The 18,716-nt window shown below is 35.9% G+C and overlaps 1 protein-coding gene across 33 annotated transcripts in view; it reads right to left on the reverse strand.

Moving 5' to 3' along the window:
- The window catches only part of LOC139966539 (neogenin-like), a 117,782-nt gene that overhangs the window by 70,502 nt on the left and 28,564 nt on the right, over nucleotides 1-18,716 (reverse strand). For all 33 annotated transcript variants that reach the window (XR_011792693.1, XR_011792690.1, XR_011792692.1 and 30 more), the window contains exon 2: nucleotides 4,279-4,569. Coding sequence is in view for 30 of the 33 variants with exons in the window: in XM_071969670.1 (XP_071825771.1) it covers nucleotides 4,279-4,569 (291 nt within the window). In the remaining 3 variants the exon portion in view is untranslated. The remainder of the gene's footprint in view (nucleotides 1-4,278; nucleotides 4,570-18,716) is intronic.

Genomic DNA, 18,716 nt, shown 5'->3' on the forward strand with positions numbered 1-18,716 from the left:
ATGCTGGTATATTTACGGATGTTCCACAAGTTACATAACTTATGAACTTTTACAGGAGTTTAAGACATACAGTAAATACAATAAGAATGTGATTCACAGGAATATGCTCACCCAGAAAGAAAGGAACTTTTGTAACTGTGTATAACCATTATAATTATTGACAAATGTTTGCTTATTTTACACTGGGATTTTGGGAACGTAAAATGCTATATGCTGTAAAGTTAGAACTAGGAGTTTATGTGCACTATTTAAACACAGAAGAAACAGAAAGATGTACGTTCGTTCTACCACATAACATGTCACTGACCCTCCTTGGGTTTTTACTGTACGTGTTTAAATTTTGAATATCCTACCTAACACAAAGTTATAGCCTTTGTCTTACTAGGTCTACTACAACAAAAGTACCCCGTGCTCTGAATGTACTTTTGTCACCAGATTTTCCGGTGAATCTTATCAAAATTTCAATATTTCTCACAAAAGCAACAACAAGAGGTAATTGACACTTTACATTTCGGTGTGAACCGAACATAGAAATTATATGAAGATCATTTTGATAAACCTACACGTATTTTTCCCTCCCTCAGCCTTCCACTCATACTGTTGTGTCCATATACTGTTCCCGAACCTTTCGAAGGACTTGCACCCTGGACGTGAATCTTCGTGAAACATAAGTATCTGCATGGAGGCGCTCGTGTGGGCAACGGCAAAAGTTTTTAAAACAAATTTTGATGAATATCTTATACTTTGGGTGATCATCCACCTGCCTGCTGCTGGTGTTGCTTAAAACACTTAAAAATGTTTCATCTCCTTAATCATTGAATACATCATAACACTTTAGCTTTATACACATTGGTTCGGATATCTTTCTCCCGAGATTTAACAATATAGATGCAATTGATTTTTTTTTTTTTTTTGGGGGGGGGGACTTTATAAAGGAACAGTAATAGCTGTTAGCTTTAACAAACAAGTTGTAAAGCATTATCTAGCAGTGGCCTCCATAATTAGTTTCATAACACCAGAGTCTTGTAGCAAAACTCAACAATGGAGTGAAAGGGGATGCTTTAATACACTGCTGCAGCAAGACAGCGACAGAGAGCTAGCGAGAGATAGAGACAGAGAGAGACGAAGATGAGTGCTTCGATTCATCTCGTTAGGGTTCTTTACTCTGCTTTGACTTAGTGACCTACTTCATTGATGAAATCTAATCATTCAGGAGCCGTGCACACTTCAACGACAACAACAAAAAAAAGGCTGTTGTAGACACACACAAAAAACATGGCATAGTTGATCATATGACAATTTGTCGCAATATAATTACCTGACATTATAAGTATGACTTACTGCTAGGCAAAAATTTAGTGTACATAATATGTACATTTTATAGTCTCTACAAATGTGTGTAGATATATTCCAATTATGTTGTAAACCTTCAATTAATTTATAAATCATGATGATATATCTTTGTCAGAAATGTTTTTTAAATTTGATCAATCTCATGCATGCACCAAGGAGCACCTAACAAGGAAGTTGAAAACGATGTGTTCCCCCCCCCCCCCCCCCAACCTGCCAGTTACTTGTGACAAAATTGTTATAAAATTGGTGGCCATGATGTTTTGTTTCTTTACTGATTTCTGTGTTTTTTGCTGAAGAACTGAACTATTTTTATTTTTAAAGTGATTTGGATATGTAACATACTGTGCCTGTAGGTTCTGCTAGAGTATCCCTTTAATTGCAGCATCATCAAATTAATTTTTTGCATAATATCAAGAGTTTCTCATAGTAGCAACAAATGAGGGAATTTGATCAAAAGTCAGGATGTGAGGGCTGGAGGGAGGGGAGGGGAAGGGAGGGAGGGGTGGGAAGTGGTGGTTTAAATTTTGGCAAACTAGACCTGTGGGAAATTGTACAGAAGTTGCTTAATGCTACCAAGTACTGCTTTTGGTCATGAATCTGCAATCATAATATTTACAATATCTTCATGTCAATGACAGGGGCTTAACTGTGGTTCACGCACCTCCAGTAACATTAAGTATAAAAGTTATTAATTCCAGTATGAAAGCTACTGTACAATTGCGATTGAGTATATGATGATGTTGATGAATCAAATCCCTTCCAATTGCAGGAATTTCGCTTTAAAATTGTTCTTTAAGAATTGCAGCTAATTATGACAATTAAGTGATTGCAGAGGTGGGATGGAACCAAAGGAAATGTAACCATCTCCGTTGATAACTTAGGCACAGCTGCATCCTTTGTTAATTATATATAGCCTATCTATATAGTGTGAAAGATGGATCTTTTCCCAAGTTTTTTATAAGAACTTTCACCAGTTGAAGGGACCTAATTTTTCATCAAAATTGAGTTACATCAATAAACCTAGATGTGCTTGACTAACAAAACCATTGACTATGATGACAACTGACAGAAATGTATGTAGTTTAGATCCTCCTGCAAGCAGCACTCTCTAAGAAGCCATCATTGGCTAATATCAGAGCCGCAAGCTGACCGAAGTAAGTCTCTTAGAGTCATATTTAACGCCCATGATTATGAATTGTCAATTGTCAACAACTCTGTAACTGGACGACATACATTAATCTTGGAGTGACTCGAAGCCGAAATATAACCAAAACCAATTTGGTTTCTACTGTATAGAAAGCAAAAACAATTTCCCTGGTCAACGAAATATGCAATCACATTTCAATCAGCATTTGAGTCAATGAACTGGACAAGAAACTTGTATTGAACCTACAAATCTGATGTCTGATCATCATTTATTTAATTTATGCAAATTTGAAGAATAAACATGGAAAATGTTACGAAAACTGGGCATTTTTCACACAGTATAGCTCTTCAGCACAGCAGTGGTATGACATAATATATATAGATGGAACTGCCTCCACTGTGGACTCTGATTTATACAGGCCTCTATGTATGGCACGTGATTTCAAAACTCTATATTTGTACAGGTTTTTTATGTCCAATCTTTACATCTAATGCATGTGTCAGATTCATCCTTCTTTTTCTCCCTGTTTTCTTCTTATTCCTCCTCCCCCCCCCTTCCATACAACAGCCTTCTGGCGACACCAAGGCAAGCTTACAGACAAGTTTCAATCCCAGATCAACAATGCACACAAGGCCACCGGCATCCCTGATTAGTTACAATGCATCTAAAACCTCCCGCGGGAGTGCCCATCTATACTTAAACATATATTACTGCTTGCAGTTCTTTAACAACTAATAAAACATATCAGCTTCCATTAGATTGCAACTGATATTTTACTGACATCAACAACTACATTAAGAAATCATTCTCAATTGACTGAGGTCTGAGTCATGAGACCTTTTCATAAAAGCACTGATAATTATTGCAAAGGGTTTTCCCTTGTTTTTCAACGTTTTATCTGGTACGTCAGAAACGATCAATTACATCTACTGTAGACATGACTACCCGCCGAAACATTAATCAAAGTGCACAATTCTTTTTTTACTAGTTGGGATGTCTACAGTAGGTTATAATTACTGCCGACCTAGCTCCTCCTCCTCTCCCTCCTTCCTTCTCAGGGAATTGGAAGATGCATTAAAGGAGTGCTCACATTCCTCTCATTATGGTATATCAAAAGAATACTAACAAAATTGAAAATTCAACTCATTTGCAGCTATACTAAGCAGAGCTATACATACATTATAAGGACATTTTCGTCTTAGATGTATCATCGTGAAAACAGCTGGCAAGTTATCATGCCCTCAATCATGCTAACCATGGGTAACCATGAGAAACCATTAGTCATAATTGAACCAGATATTTCTTAAATTGATCCACATTTTCAGCTTCATAATGTTCCATTTAGCCTTTCCGTGAATTAATTGATGTTTGAGGAAATTGATGCCGTAAATCAGAATAACGATAGGATCTCTCCTGTGGTACCATATTCGAGTGTACAATCAGTTAACTAAATTGCTTGGCATTCCTCGTTCCATAATTTGGCCCCCTTTCTCATAGATATCTGAGAATATTTGCAATATCAATGTATATAATGAATATCAATGTGTATATAAGGAAGAAATGTAAACAATTGACCACGCGTGTGGTCTTCTTCAAACTAGTTGTATACACTACATATATATGAGCTAATGTAGAGATTTTTAACATCATCAATGACAGCTTGTTAATTGATACGAAATATAAAAAATAATCTCACTGTCACACCTGCAGGAGTGTAAGGGATTTATTTACAGCATGATGATTAAAACATTTTTTTTAAATAAAACCATAGAACTCACTCGCTATGGAAACCACTGCCTCTCTGCTGACGAGTAACAAGTTGGACGCGCGATCCTCTACTGAACAGCTATAGCTTCCAGCGATGTTATTGGAGGGTCCGACTCTCAGTGAACCATCAGAGAGTTCGGAAAAACGTACACCCGTGTTCGATATCCGAACACCGTCCTTGTACCACTCGATCGTTGGATTGGAAGTGGATGTAACAGAACATTCTAAAGTGACGGTATCCCCACTGGCCACTACGGTATCGCTCGGTTCTCTATCAAAACTGAAATCCAAGAAACTGGTCGCTGTGGAAGGCAGAAAATAAAAACAGAAGGTCAGGAGACATAAATAGTAAATGTTTTTATTATTATAATTTACTCACACTATCCTTGAACTCGAGATTTAATTCTACCAAAAGTTAAATACTTCAGCGGAAAAAAAAATTTGGGGTAGGGGGCGGGGGAACCGGGGGCAGGGGCATTGTCATACCAACATTTCACACCTGATGAAAGACTTACTACATAACTTAACATTATTTTTGATACATAATAAGTGATATCATATGATGACCATCCTTCGCAACCTAATTAGATCAACATATCTTCAATGCAGTACTGTACATGTGCGAGTTCATGTTGCCATTCGTTTTTGTTCATCTTCTTTTGTTAAATATCATTTAAAAGGAACATAAAACTGCAGTATGCTATGCGAGCTACCTTTTTCTTTGTCTTGGGCTTCACCATCATATCTTGTTGGCCATGCATCATCTTATTCTCAAGTGAATCAAAGAGTAAGACACCTCCCCCCCCCCATCCGCCCTCCTCCCTCATCTGTTGCAATAATTTTAAATGACTTTTGGGAACGCAACCCCATAGGTCTCCCTGTGTTCCATGGTTCACCCTGCTGAACACTACACCTTCCCATCAATGCACCTGCAACTTGTGTATTAACGGAGACACATATCCGACCAGCATTATTGATATACTGTTTATGATAGAGATAAACTGTCATGAACATTCCACAAACAGCTGAGAAAAGTCTTTGTTTTTCCATTTGGGAGATTTCACAGATTTTAGTTGCTTCTTTACACACTAGGCTGAATACTTATTAAATCCAGTTTAAATATGTGACATCCCTGGAGCCACACGTGCTTCAATAAATTATCTTTATATTTGTTTATTAATATGTTTATATTCTGTAATGGAGGAAGAGTGTTGCAAATGCTGAATTTAAAATATTGAATCTCTTAAATAATGATCTATTAATGACATTGGTTTCAGGTACAACACTGTTAAATTTCTACCTTGACAATATGAAACTAAAGACAAAGAGAAAGTGAAAAAGGTTTCAACTACTAGTGGTACTGTGACATCACAGATAAATTTGCAAAATGACAGCTTAACCAGACAGGACTCTTAAACTAGATACCTCCCAAATGTGGGGGGGGGGGGGCTGATGGGGAGAAATTCTGCTTAAGTTGTACAAACTATGTCATGTCATATCATGGAGCTCCTTGGTAGGAAATAGCTCCATGGTCATATAAACCCAATAATGATGGTTGGGTTCGTGGGGGTTCCTCGAAACAGTGAGTACACCTACAAACGATCAGCAGCCTGCTATAATACTAATTCTATGTTACAACAGATCAGTAAACAAGGTGTCCTTGAAAGTCTATTTTAATCCCTGGTTTTCTCAGTAGTATTTTTTGTTCCATTCCATAGTTTAGGGTGAAATTACAGCAGATCTATGGAGTGTTGGAATGTGAGAGTCTCTCATCTGGAAAGAGGTGCAGCAAATGACTAGATTATATATCTGACAATAGGATGGAATGTCTATGACACACTGTTGCTCAATTAAGCCACTATAGCTGCCCACTCAAATACACATGTTTGACAACTAACAGAACCCCTATACTATAGTCAAGGCGTATATGTTAGCTTCATGTATGCTCCTTACACAAAGCAATAGAACCATTTAACATGTATACAGGGAATAATTGATCCAGTATCACATCGCAAAATGCTACTTCAAATGGGCAATTTGCTATACAGGTGTAAAGATGTATATATATAGCAGTTTTTGTACACAGGTACCACACAGCACTGTTAGGGAATGTACAGAGCCTTCAAAATGTCTATACAAAACTCACACACTAAAATCATTCCCTGTGTAATATGTATGTTACTGTCATGACAGAACTGCATAATATAACGATGGAAATCTCATACCACAGAAGCAGCATTATAGACATAAAAGAGATATTCATGAAGAGAAAGTGGGGCTAGGGCATGCAATACCACAAATTAACTAGAACTGCATTTTCCTGCATATACGCAGTATTGTAGTGCGCATTGAGTGCTTGAAGTAGTAGGAAGAACTTTTCGGATGTTCATGGTGTTTTTTTTTGATCGGACAACACACCAGGGAGTAAAGTCATGTAGGTACAGGTCTACTAAGTGAGGGTGCTTGTGAGCATCGTGACAGGCTGAGAATATGTTGCCTATGCAGCTAGCCTCTGACACTGCAAATGTACAGAGACTATATGAAACTTTAAGTTTCAACGTCCAGTCATGTAGCTATCGTAGGTATCAGTAAATGCCAATATTGTAGCGAGCACACGCACTACAATAATGATGACCAATGGAAATGGCCACTCTGAGTGTCTTCAGTCCCAGGCCATAATAACATCACCTTTATTCATTGACGGGGATTAATTTACTCTGAAACAATATAGTGTGCTGGCATATAATTGACCATCTAATTAGCTAATTAACTTTCCAATACAGAAATTAAAATCTAAAAATTCTTGACTGTGATGTTGCTTGAAAATGATATCATATATACCACTGCGATCAGCTTACTGAAGTTTACATTTTCAAGATAAACCATATATTTATATTTAAAATTAATTAAGAGTACTCACTTAGATCAGTTGTCATCTAATCTTGAAATGTTCAGGTTTTGGTTAACTATATATTTATAGCATAATATATTAATTCATACAATACATTACAAAGATCATGATCATGCAAAGATCACACACAGTTCTAGAAGGACCCATTGCCACATAAGTATCCCTAAATATGTTCTAATTAACATAATGTAGGTCAGACTACATAATTATCACATATGAGATGTAGATTTAAGATAATTTACAAAAATAAAAGTAAAAATATGCGCAGATTAAATTGGTCATGATTGTTTTGACTACATAACATAAGGCTTTAAAATTAGCATTCTCATCTTCCATAGCGTAATACCGCCAACTTGAATCCCCCAATTACCACTTTACTGCAGCTACAAAAACCAACATAAGCTACAAAAAACAACATAAACTTTGAAAAGCCCCCCAGAACAGGGATGCAGTCCTCATAGCAAAAGACCTGCCTGTATACTTCCCTATGGTCCATTCAATAAAATCACCCTAGATATGGCCCCTCCCCTTCCCCTGTCTCCCCCCTCCTTCCATGTAATCCTCTACTATATGTAGCATGTATTATCAAAGTATGAGGCCTTTTGGAAATAACCAACTTCAGTCGATAAATTCATACAGCCCAATTAGACTAAAGTTACAAGCTATATTTAAAAACAGTTTGAATTTAATACCCTTTTGAACATTATAAATAATACATGTATTAAACACTCCTTTAATGGTAATGGCATATCTTGACATGTTTACTTTTCTTTGCTCTGCAAATTCTGCATAATTTTGAGAGAGTCTGCCTCTTTGATATGTGTATGCAGCAACTTTATTCATAACTCTTTAAGAAACAAAAAAAACAACACTGCCTTTGGATCTTTGACACTATATCGCATCGCTACCGAGAGAAAAGTCCCCCTAAGCCTAGTAACAAAATCTGCCTCAGAGGGCAGTTTGCACTTTGAGCTGACTGTCCTACTTTGAAGAAACTTACAAATAAATTCAAAACAAAATATACACAAACAGAGAATTTTTTTAAATTTTTTTTAATTTTCTTTGCTTTTGCTTAAATTTGGTTTTAGTAGCATATTTTAAGCAAACCAAAAAAAAAAATAGACTGGGGTTAAAATTTGATGGTGGTATATGCATACAAAAATTCAAATTAGCTCTTTATTATTGCAAACTTATAAAGTGAGCATATAATTTAGATTAACAAATTTGTTAGATATGATCTTTAAACAACTTCAGACCATATCAACTTTTAATGGCAACACAACTTGGTGGTGCTTGAATTTTAATGATCTGAAAAGAACAAACAAATCATAAAGTCAAAACACAAATATGTATTTAAGTAGTTGTTTGCTTTTGGCACCATGAAGTTATATACATGTTACATGTAGATTTTGTTTTTTTAACATTTTAATGTATGGTAAGTTAACATAATTAAAAGAAATAAGAATTTCACATAATAGCAGGAGAACCAAAAACAAGTGACTGGAGGAAACAAGTAGGAATCAACTAATTACTGTTAATATGAAGTTGTTATAGCTGGTTTAAACAAACAAGCCAAAGTTACATACTTTTTATAAATATATACTCAAACATCTGGTTTATATTAAAAATGAACCCCCCCCCCCTTCGGTGACTGATTAAATTTCAGAATCTTCACGACATGGTGAGAGAGTGTGATATGCGTTTGCAGGGTTTTGGTAAATACCAATTGCCTGGTCAAAAAATTCACTCTTAGTGATTTGAAACACGTTGAGTCTACTATACCGGGGTGACTATATCCACAGCATGATATTTAGCTAGATATAATTAGGTAAATCAATGTACTCATTAAAAAGCACTCTATGGATGTTTGACTTTCACACAAGGTCGATTGATTTGACGTCCACACTGTTTATCACGCCACTCTGTACTAAGTGTCACGCTAACGGTGCAAAGTACCACACAAAAATTGGCTGGTTAAAAAGATATGAACACAAGCTGGATTGCAGTATACAGGGATTGAACTTTTTAAGCAGTGTCCAATTGCCTTAAAGGGACTCAGTATGGTTTCCATCTGCATAAAAATATATCCTCTGAGGTTGATTTGACCCAAGAGAAGTCAGTAAATATTTCACTGTCTAGACCAGCTTCTAAGGTGTTCTGTTGCACAGAGCCCATTATAGCAAATTTGTAGATGGATGTTAGCTATGAAAGGAAAGGGTTTTTTTCTTTTTTTTTCTTTTTTGGAATAATAGATGTGTGATCAAAGAGTCTGCATCTCACAGATTATTGTATTCATTTGTTTAGCACTTGATCATCCCAATAAATGGAATAAATTTCTCTATTTTAAAGTCTCATTGGCAAAGCAATCTTATAGAGCTGTTAAACTGTGTGTATGAGCAATGTACATCATCACAGCCTATATTGTACACTGTATTCATCGTTTTACTTTAACAAGTTGAAAAACATTCTCTATTTGATCTCCCCAATATGATGAAACACACAATATGAATGACACTGAGGAGAAGCTGAATCAATGTGTTTCATTTCTCAAACTCTGTATTACATTTTTTTCCCTAATGTTTCATAGACATTTGCACTTATCCTTAAAACAATTTTATCAATTTAAAACACGATGATTGAGTGCAAATGATTGGCTGCAATAGTTAGCTGTCTTGCATGAAAATATTAAAGGGGAGAATAGACTAATTTATATTATTTTATATGATTTTGTTATAATTTTACATTAAAAAGTAAAATTCAACCAGCAATTATTCACTTATTTCGTTTTCTGCATTATGAAAAAGTTTATTCCAAAGTTATCCTTAACAAAACATGGCATAACTTCTCAGCAGTTTGGAATGCCAGACATTTTCAGTAATGAGTTTCTGTCTGTTCCTCTTAAAAGATCTTCAGCAGCTAAACTTATTTCATATTTCATTTCTCAAGATTTTAGCTTTTTGTTTGAAATGATTGTGACATGACAAATTGAATTCTTTCTCCTCCTTATATTGTTTTTCCTTGTTTATGAGACTTCTTTGTTGTTGCAGAAGGTCAGTATAACCTTATTGTGTTTCTAAGGTCCACCATCTTCTATTGTCTAATTAATTTTTTATTACTTTTCATGTTTTATAAATTATGCCATATGAGATATAAATTTGAATTGAGCATTGAATTGAATTTATTCATTAGTTGAAGTCACATGGGTTTTTGGGTGGTCTACTTCACTTTCACTAAGAAAAGATATGAAGAAAAAGTCATTAATATGATTAAAATTGATCGTTGCTATATACACCTGGGAGATATATAAAATAATCATGCTGAATTATTTTATTTGGGCCAGTGGAATGGAGATGATTGGTGAAAGCTTATCTTCGATACCGAATCACATATTTCAAAATAGGCAAGTAGTCCATGCATCCACTAGCCTGTAAGCTGTCTTATCACTGTTGATTTGTTTGTTACTTTCCTTTAGCTTTGTTGTTGTTGTTTTTTCCCTATTAGCCAAGAAAGTCAGTTTCCTTACCCAATCTCCTAAGAAATTTGGCACATAGCAAAAAAAACAGAAGAAAAAAAGAAAGAGAAAGAGAGAGAAAAAGTAATAACGAATTCTGTTGACTTACAAGTCGTTCATATGTAAAGTCTGTGCTTGTTTGTACAATCCAAAGAATTTCCGGTTTTTTGTGTGTGTGTGTGTGCAACTGTAACGCAATTAGTTTAGAAACCAAAGACTAACTTGTTAATCAGCAAAGAGTTCTGGCTGACATTTTATGAGAGAGATAGTTATCAATGCCAGCAGGAGGAAGAGAAAAAAAAAGAAAGAAGATGGGGAGAGAAAAAGCCACATGTCCTTAAAATACAGGTCATTGCACCACAGGCCATTCCAAATGTCTTCAATTACATCGACACTGCTTTATTTACTGACAGTCTTGTTTGCCAGCCACTGGAGGGAAGGAGGCTTAGCAAGTTTGATATTGTACCACTCTCTTGGGTGCCTCTTCAAGTAAAACCTGCTAGAAATGTTACTATTTATTCAAAATATAAACAGCTTAGCTGGGGCTACATGTATAACAGAAAAGAAGGAACGATATAGAGATAGCTAGAGAGAGCGAGCGAGCAGCGAAAGAGAGGGAGAGCAGCTCTGGGACAAGATCGTAACTTTACGAGACCTAGATACATGACACAATAAAGGAGAATTTAGACTATGTTTACTGAATATATTTTAACAAATCCTTCATATAGTGTTTTGAGCCAAGGATGTTTATAAGCCAAGTTATGCCAAAGGCTAGCTAGCAGAGTAGGTGAAGGCTCCTCTTCCTATAGAGAAAGAAGTCAAGCTTAAAGGTAAAGTTGTTTATAGGCTACTCTACAAGAAAATAAGTTTGAAGGTTATCTGCAAGGTTATGACAATTGAAGTTGGGTCTTCTGGCAGGACTGTAAATGAACAATTAGTTGTGGATGTAAAATATTTCTACACAATAGAAACTGTTTAATTGATAGATTAAGAGCTTAAGGATGGCATTCACTTTTGAGATCCACAAATCTCTATCTTGATGCTGAGGCAATGTATTCGATAACACAATGTTAGGTCTCTAAGTGACAGATACAAAATGCTCTCACCAAGATACTAAGTCATAAAATGGGGATCCATATATTGATTGGAAAAAAAAAAAAATCAAAATTCAAACAAGAATAATTTGTTGTATTTAAGTTTTTGCCTTAGAGGCATGTACTGGGTAGTTAGTTATATTGCTTATTAGAAAGAAGAAGGCAGGCAGATAATCCTGACTTGTCTAGGTGCAAAAAAATGGTAAAAAATGCAAGCAGTGATCTTGGATAAGTGTCTATTAATCCATAGCTGGTAATGCCCTTATTGATTTGATTGTATCTATTGTTATATAGTTAATTGTGTTGTTTTTTTCGAATCTTTTCCATATTCATTGCCATTATTATCTTTATGCCCACATGAAAGAAACTTGGCATGTTCAGTGGGTGGTAAAGTCACTAGACTTTGTTAATTCTTCACAGCTACCTGAGGGATTGTCAGAGCTGATTTCAATAATACATTCCTGCATACCTAAAGGTCTGAGTCATGTGAATTAAAGGCCATTTAAATACTTTGTTATTGGTTGTTTTCAAATACAAGGTTTCCATCCAGCATTGTCCACAAATATGCGAGAAAAGTTTAACAATGCTCAACTATTTAATACTCCTTTCCTCCCACTCCCCCACCCCACCCCCAAAATAAGGGTTCTCCCTGCATCACCAATATATTAATCATCTCATTTAACACTTCTGTTGTGTCTACTATCTAAAGAAATTATTTTGACAGTAAAAAGTCCTGGAAAAGTACTTCTGGATACTATGCATGTTAAAAATTTTGAATAGCAATGGCAACCCACGTGTTACTTCCACAAAGTTCAAAGCATTTCTTAAACAAGTTCCCTACACCCTTGAAAGGCTGAAGTAAACAGTCAGTTTTCTTGGTCAAAGTTTAAAGACATCCTTGCTCTTTAATAGACCTAAAACGCCTCTCAATCACAACAGAGAAATGTACATGTACTTCTATAGAACAAATTTAATAATTCACCTAATTTGCATAAATAGGAGCATTAGGTTTAAGAAGCAATATTATTCTCACTAAGTGATTTATTAAGATAATTATATATTCTTTTTCTGTAAAGATAAAGCTTTCCACCACAATTAAACCCAAGAAAAAAGATGTCAAAAAGAGTAATTGAGGGCTTATAAAGTGAATGGTTGTAAAATAATAGTGCTTTAAAGTATAGGTTACTTTAAAAGCAATGACACTAATAATGGTAAGTTGTGATGGGTATCTAACATCACTACAGCCTGATTTACTGTACAGTACTTAGTATGTATGTCTGCTAGATCTAAATCTATGTCTTATGTCTGGCAAAGGAATCTTAAATGCAGAAATGTCTGATCAGAACGGGCATATCTGAAACCTCTAAGTAGCGTCTTCCTCGTTGCTTGATTAAACCTCTGCTACAGCTACTTGAAAAGAGTAAGGTACTTATTGCACACTGAAGGATACCTTCAACCACCTCACCGATTTGGGGGGGGGGGGTTGAATCCAATATATTACAATGAGATTACAGATGCACGGCCCCCTAAGATGCTGAGATCTGTTCAATCTATGCACAATTTTGTCCTAATTACAGGCAAATATGGAGCAGAGTACCTATCAGAATCAATTTGTAGACCTAGTTTAAAAAGGCAAATAGCAACCAGACATGACCGCGACTACACATCTAGAGGTTTGTTCCTTGTTTCGAGAGGGATGGATACTTGAAGAGAAGGATACAGCTAGATACAGCAGCGATGAGCGGTGGTCTAATTAAAGCGACACATGTGAACCAATTTTAGAAAATAACTTTTTTCAAACCACTGGCATATTATCATTTAAGGCTGCACATGATATAATAAATTATATCAAACTGAATCAATTTCATCATTAAAGTTTCAGTATTACAAGTGTAGCCCTTGGTTCACGAATGTCGATCTAAAAAACTTTCAGAAGTCAGTACAGCAAATTCATAAACAATAAAATCACATCCCTCAGGCACTGGATGATCCTATTTTCTTGCTATCGACTCTGCTATCTAACATTTTCACTGGTTGATTACAAACTGTTATTATGAACTATGAATATGTCATTAGCACAGGGCAACCATTGTGATACTGACATATCCTTCAACAGTTCAACTTTGGTTGCTTTAAGTTTGCAATGAAGAAAAACAAAATGGGCACACTTAGCTTAAAAATAGCACCACAATTTGAACAGGGATTTCACATCTTCTGATCTGTTCCAATCACGGTCAGTTATTTATCCCATCTCTCAACCATTACTGTAACAAGTTACTTCGGTTAAATGAACTCTTAGCTCATTTCCCTGCCCCTTCCCCTCCCCTTACCATGGCTTCTGCACTCACAGATCTCTGCAATCTTCCTCCCACTTTTCAAGCATTCTAACCACCAACTCCATCACACCAAAACTTTCTGATTCTTCAATCATAACTTGATATAAATAACATTTTGAGAACATTGCTGTTTCAATAGAGACAACCAGAGGTTATCTTAAATACGCAACCCAAAGCAACCGTCAAATTTCTTGTAAAATTAGCATTCTTTAGAGCTTGTTTAATATTTACACTCAAAAGATAATAAATTGTAACAAAGTACTTATTAAGCATAACTATTTACTTTTCACAAAGTGCGAGCTTTCTGTGGTACTCATTACAATCTCTTCTTCTCTCATCCCCCGATTAAATATAAACGGGAATCTGACAGAGATGTCTCAAGGAAGGTTACGAGTGGAAGTTTTCTTTTTTTGCCCCATTCAAAATCCAAGTAATGTGGAATGAAAAGTGACATATCTGGTTATCTGTTGTAATGTTTGCATCCTTCAAGGAACAAATCAAATTACGGGTGACGAAGTTTCAGAGTATCTCTGGGGGTTCACGTACGCCTTCAAAGTTGAGCCTTAAGTTGCAACATGAGATTACGAGACGCTGTAGAATGCAAGAGCACAGCGCATACTTAAGACGTCTGTGTGTATATTATTTTACTGCTCCTTGCTTTTTTTTTTGTTATCCTCCTCATTAATTTTCCTTTACTGATCTGAAAATTAAACATTCAGATGACAAATTGATGACGCAGTAGTTCATTTAGCTTGATTATTCAATAGTTTGCATTTTCAGGCGTTGAAGAGAAGTTGTCGCTTTCTAATAATTTTTATCCATAGTTATATTTGAATCTAACGCAAACACTTATTTTTTAATAAATTTCATTTGGTCGAACAAAACTCCAAGAGATGTTCTCAGTTTGAATCTAATAATGGAAGTGAGTTGTATTGAATTCCTATATATTCATTTTGCATAAATACAAATGCAAATGGGAACTTTAACATGGAAAGTAAGAATATTGCATAAAACAGCAAGCAAATGCCAGCCAAGCCTAAATTTGTTTACAATAGGGAAGCTACAGAGATGCTACAATCACTCCCTCCATCTCCCCTCCATCCCCTGGCATAGGCCCCCCAAACAAGGCAACAAAATAATGCTCAGACAGTTTGGTGATATTATCATTTAACAGTTACAAAACTCCTAAAGCTACTTAAAAGAGTAAAGAGGGTACGTTATATAGTTTGGCTGTGATACTGATTAATTGTTGCATTCTTTTCATCAAATATCTAAACCTGGTTGTACCTCTAGATATGGAATTTGAAGTGTGGGAAATCTGGCCTGGTGTAGAGATATGGCAGGAACAAACAAGCAAAATGCAACAAAGAAACAAAAGCTTGAACAATCGATCCAGTGTAAAAACAAAAGCAAATTGTCTTTGAATAATTAACTTCTGTTTTATCTACATTAGCAATGATATTGCCAGCTATTTGCATCATTGACTGAAACGCATTTTTTCATTTATGTTCTATAATTCTGAAATTCATCAAACCAAAGGGAAAGGAAATTTTTCTAATCCACCATTTTCAGTAAACAAATCACTGTCCATTAAAAATTTAGTATCTGCTCCTCCACTCTCATGCAGCCTCCCCATCGTCCTCCTCCAATGAGTAAAAAAAAACACCTGGTGTCTGCAACTCACACTGACCTTTTTCACATCGCCAACTTTACATAATTGTCCACGTCTAAATTTTCCCTGTTTCTTTTCTGCTTCCCTTCACTTCCCTCCTTCAATTTTCTTATCTTTTCTCTCTGTTCCCCCCCCCCCCTCTTTTTTAATTTTCTAAACACTCCAGCATTCATGTATGTGACAAAAACACACACTAGAAAAAAAAAACATTCAGCCTTACATGTCTTTATAGTCTCAAGGTGAACCAAAATCCAGAACTAGAAAAAGAAATTTTTAAAACTAAAATCCTTCTTAAAATACTTTAATCCAACATCAAGATTTTACCTCCAAAAATATTTTCATGGAATCATGTGAGGATTATACACCTCCTTGAACATTTTGATAAAGTCTTCCATTCTTAAATGCCGTGAATTTCAATGTAAACAAAGTGCGCTCTTCTTCTTCCGTACCTTTGACGGCAAAAGCCTTTTAGATTTGTTGCTTTCTTTTTCCTCTTTATTTCCCTTTGAACAATTTACTTTTCATCTAAAGCCTAAGTTGTCATGCTCAGATGGAGTACAACATTACTTGATCCCACTGATGTAATCTTGATTATTCTTTCCTTTTAAGTAACCACGGCAACTCACTCATTTGAGAATAAAGAGTAAAAAACTTACACCAACAAGTCTTGTGGAAAAGGCCTCTACATACCCTCAGGCAGGGGTATACTGGCTTTATATTTATTCTGTGAATGCAGCTATGTTTAATATAGGGACACACAATAGCACAAAATGCACTTGGAAGGACACAATAGGCTTATCAAGGATAAAGAATGATGGGGAAATTTGCTGAAAGGAGAGTGATGGGTGGAGAGAGAGAGAGTGAGAAGGGGGTGGGTGGTGGTGATGGTGGTGGGGGAGGTTGCACCATTTATGACAAATGTAATATTTTGAAACTGATTTAAAGAAATTGACTACATAACTTCTCTGGAGTGGGTGTTTGCAGAGTATATTTCAACGAACCTGTGACCACAGGGTAGGACGTTGATAACTGCCAGTAGTAACAATCATAATAATTAAACTTCAAACTTCGACAGCTTAATAAAAGAAAGGAAACATTATCATTCTTCCCCCACACTAGGGTGCTGATATAAGGGCTAACACTTTTACAGGTCACCAGTTTTTGCCACCAATTCTATTGTGTTAAAAATGCTAAACCTTCTTACAATTAAAGTGTTTACCCTGAAAGAACTAAGTGACACTCTCATAATTGAATATTGTTGAGACTTCAAAATTAAAATGATTGTCGAAGCTCGTTTAAGGCCTGATTAACGAATGCCAATTATCATATCTAGTGACATCTTCAGAAGTGTTATTGCAAAACATCTAATCATACATGTCACTAACGATCAATTGAATTATCAATGTTCTGTAAATAACATTCCTTTCAATCGCTATGAATCAAAGGAATTTAACTGTTGCTCAATTTACATCAAACAAAAGAAAGGTGTGTTTCACAAATTAGGACAATATGAAGCAAAAATGGCTTGTTTAAATATCTGCAGATAGGAAAGGTCACAAAATCTGAACAATTATAAAGACATGATTAAGAAAACATTTGAAAACTTACTATGACTATTAGGTCACCTAACAATTAAACCCTTCATTATGTAGTGGGTATTAAAGTAGTTAATGTTTGTCTTCAAACAAATTGATACGATACAGTATCGCATCCAACATTGACACTCATACAATGCTTAAAGGCATTGAAGACTCCCCCCAAACCGCGTGCCGCGCTCTGAAAAAGTCAACTTTCCATTGCTTCTCCTACAAAATGCAGACAGTACTGAAACGTGATACCTTGTTATCTTTAGCTGGACCTGAGATGTCCATCGCTATATTGTTTGTACACTGTGCTGTATGCAGCTGTATGTACTGACTGTACACTAGTGTCTAATTACCGAAGGTAGCAAGCTGTGTGCGTATTTTCTGGGATCGATGGTGGTGTCTAACACTTATGTTACACCTCATTCGAAACTAGGTTAGATTACCGGCATTAGACCTTTCTTTTTGCATGAGACTTCACTCCCATTAAACTAAGTGACTTTTCCCCCACTGTCTATGATACAATTGACACATGTACACTAGCTTGATCAATAATAACTCTGGATGCAACTATTTGGACCAGCTTACCATGATGGCATACAGCAGGGAATCATTTATCCTATATCGCATCCCAAAAATGCAAAACGTTCAAGTTACTTTACAATTGCAAAGATGTATAGCAGTTTTCTACACAGAAACTATAGTATTCAATGAGAGAACAGATTCTGAGCCTTCAAAAATGCTATGCAAAATTTGAACACTAAAATATTCCCTGTACAGTACTGCTTACACACCAGTGTATCTTTATTCAAATTAGCAAAGTAGACACAAAATCGCCCCCAAGGGAAAACAACAACAACAAACAATTGCGTCTCATTTTCTTGCCATGCACAGAGTATCTAAGAAATCTAAGCAGGGGAATTTTGACACAGACCAGAATGTATCAACATTATTATAGATCAATTTGACTTCTCCCTCCAAAAAATATCTCCTCAAAAGAGAGAGAAAGGACTCTCTGCAAATATAAATGACTGATGATGTCGCTCCTAAAAATCTGTCCCTCCTAGCAGAATCTGTCTCTCATCCGTCACCGGCCAACGTCATCTGTTCGGGTTCGGCTAACTCATGAATTTGTTAGATAAATTGAAGGAGACCGCTACAGGGCTCTCCGTCCCCGACGACTGACGCTCCAGTCTGATGTTTCAGCTGCTTCCTTCCAACATTTAAATTGCGTAAGGGAAATATAAAAAGGAAAAAAGTCGGCAACCTTTGGTAGCCTCAACTTTACAAAACTAACAGACTTTTAAAATAGAATACCACCCGGCAGCAGGTCGGTATCACG

The sequence above is a fragment of the Apostichopus japonicus genome, chromosome 4, assembly GCF_037975245.1.
Source record: "Apostichopus japonicus isolate 1M-3 chromosome 4, ASM3797524v1, whole genome shotgun sequence".
Lineage (NCBI taxonomy): Eukaryota > Metazoa > Echinodermata > Holothuroidea > Aspidochirotida > Stichopodidae > Apostichopus > Apostichopus japonicus.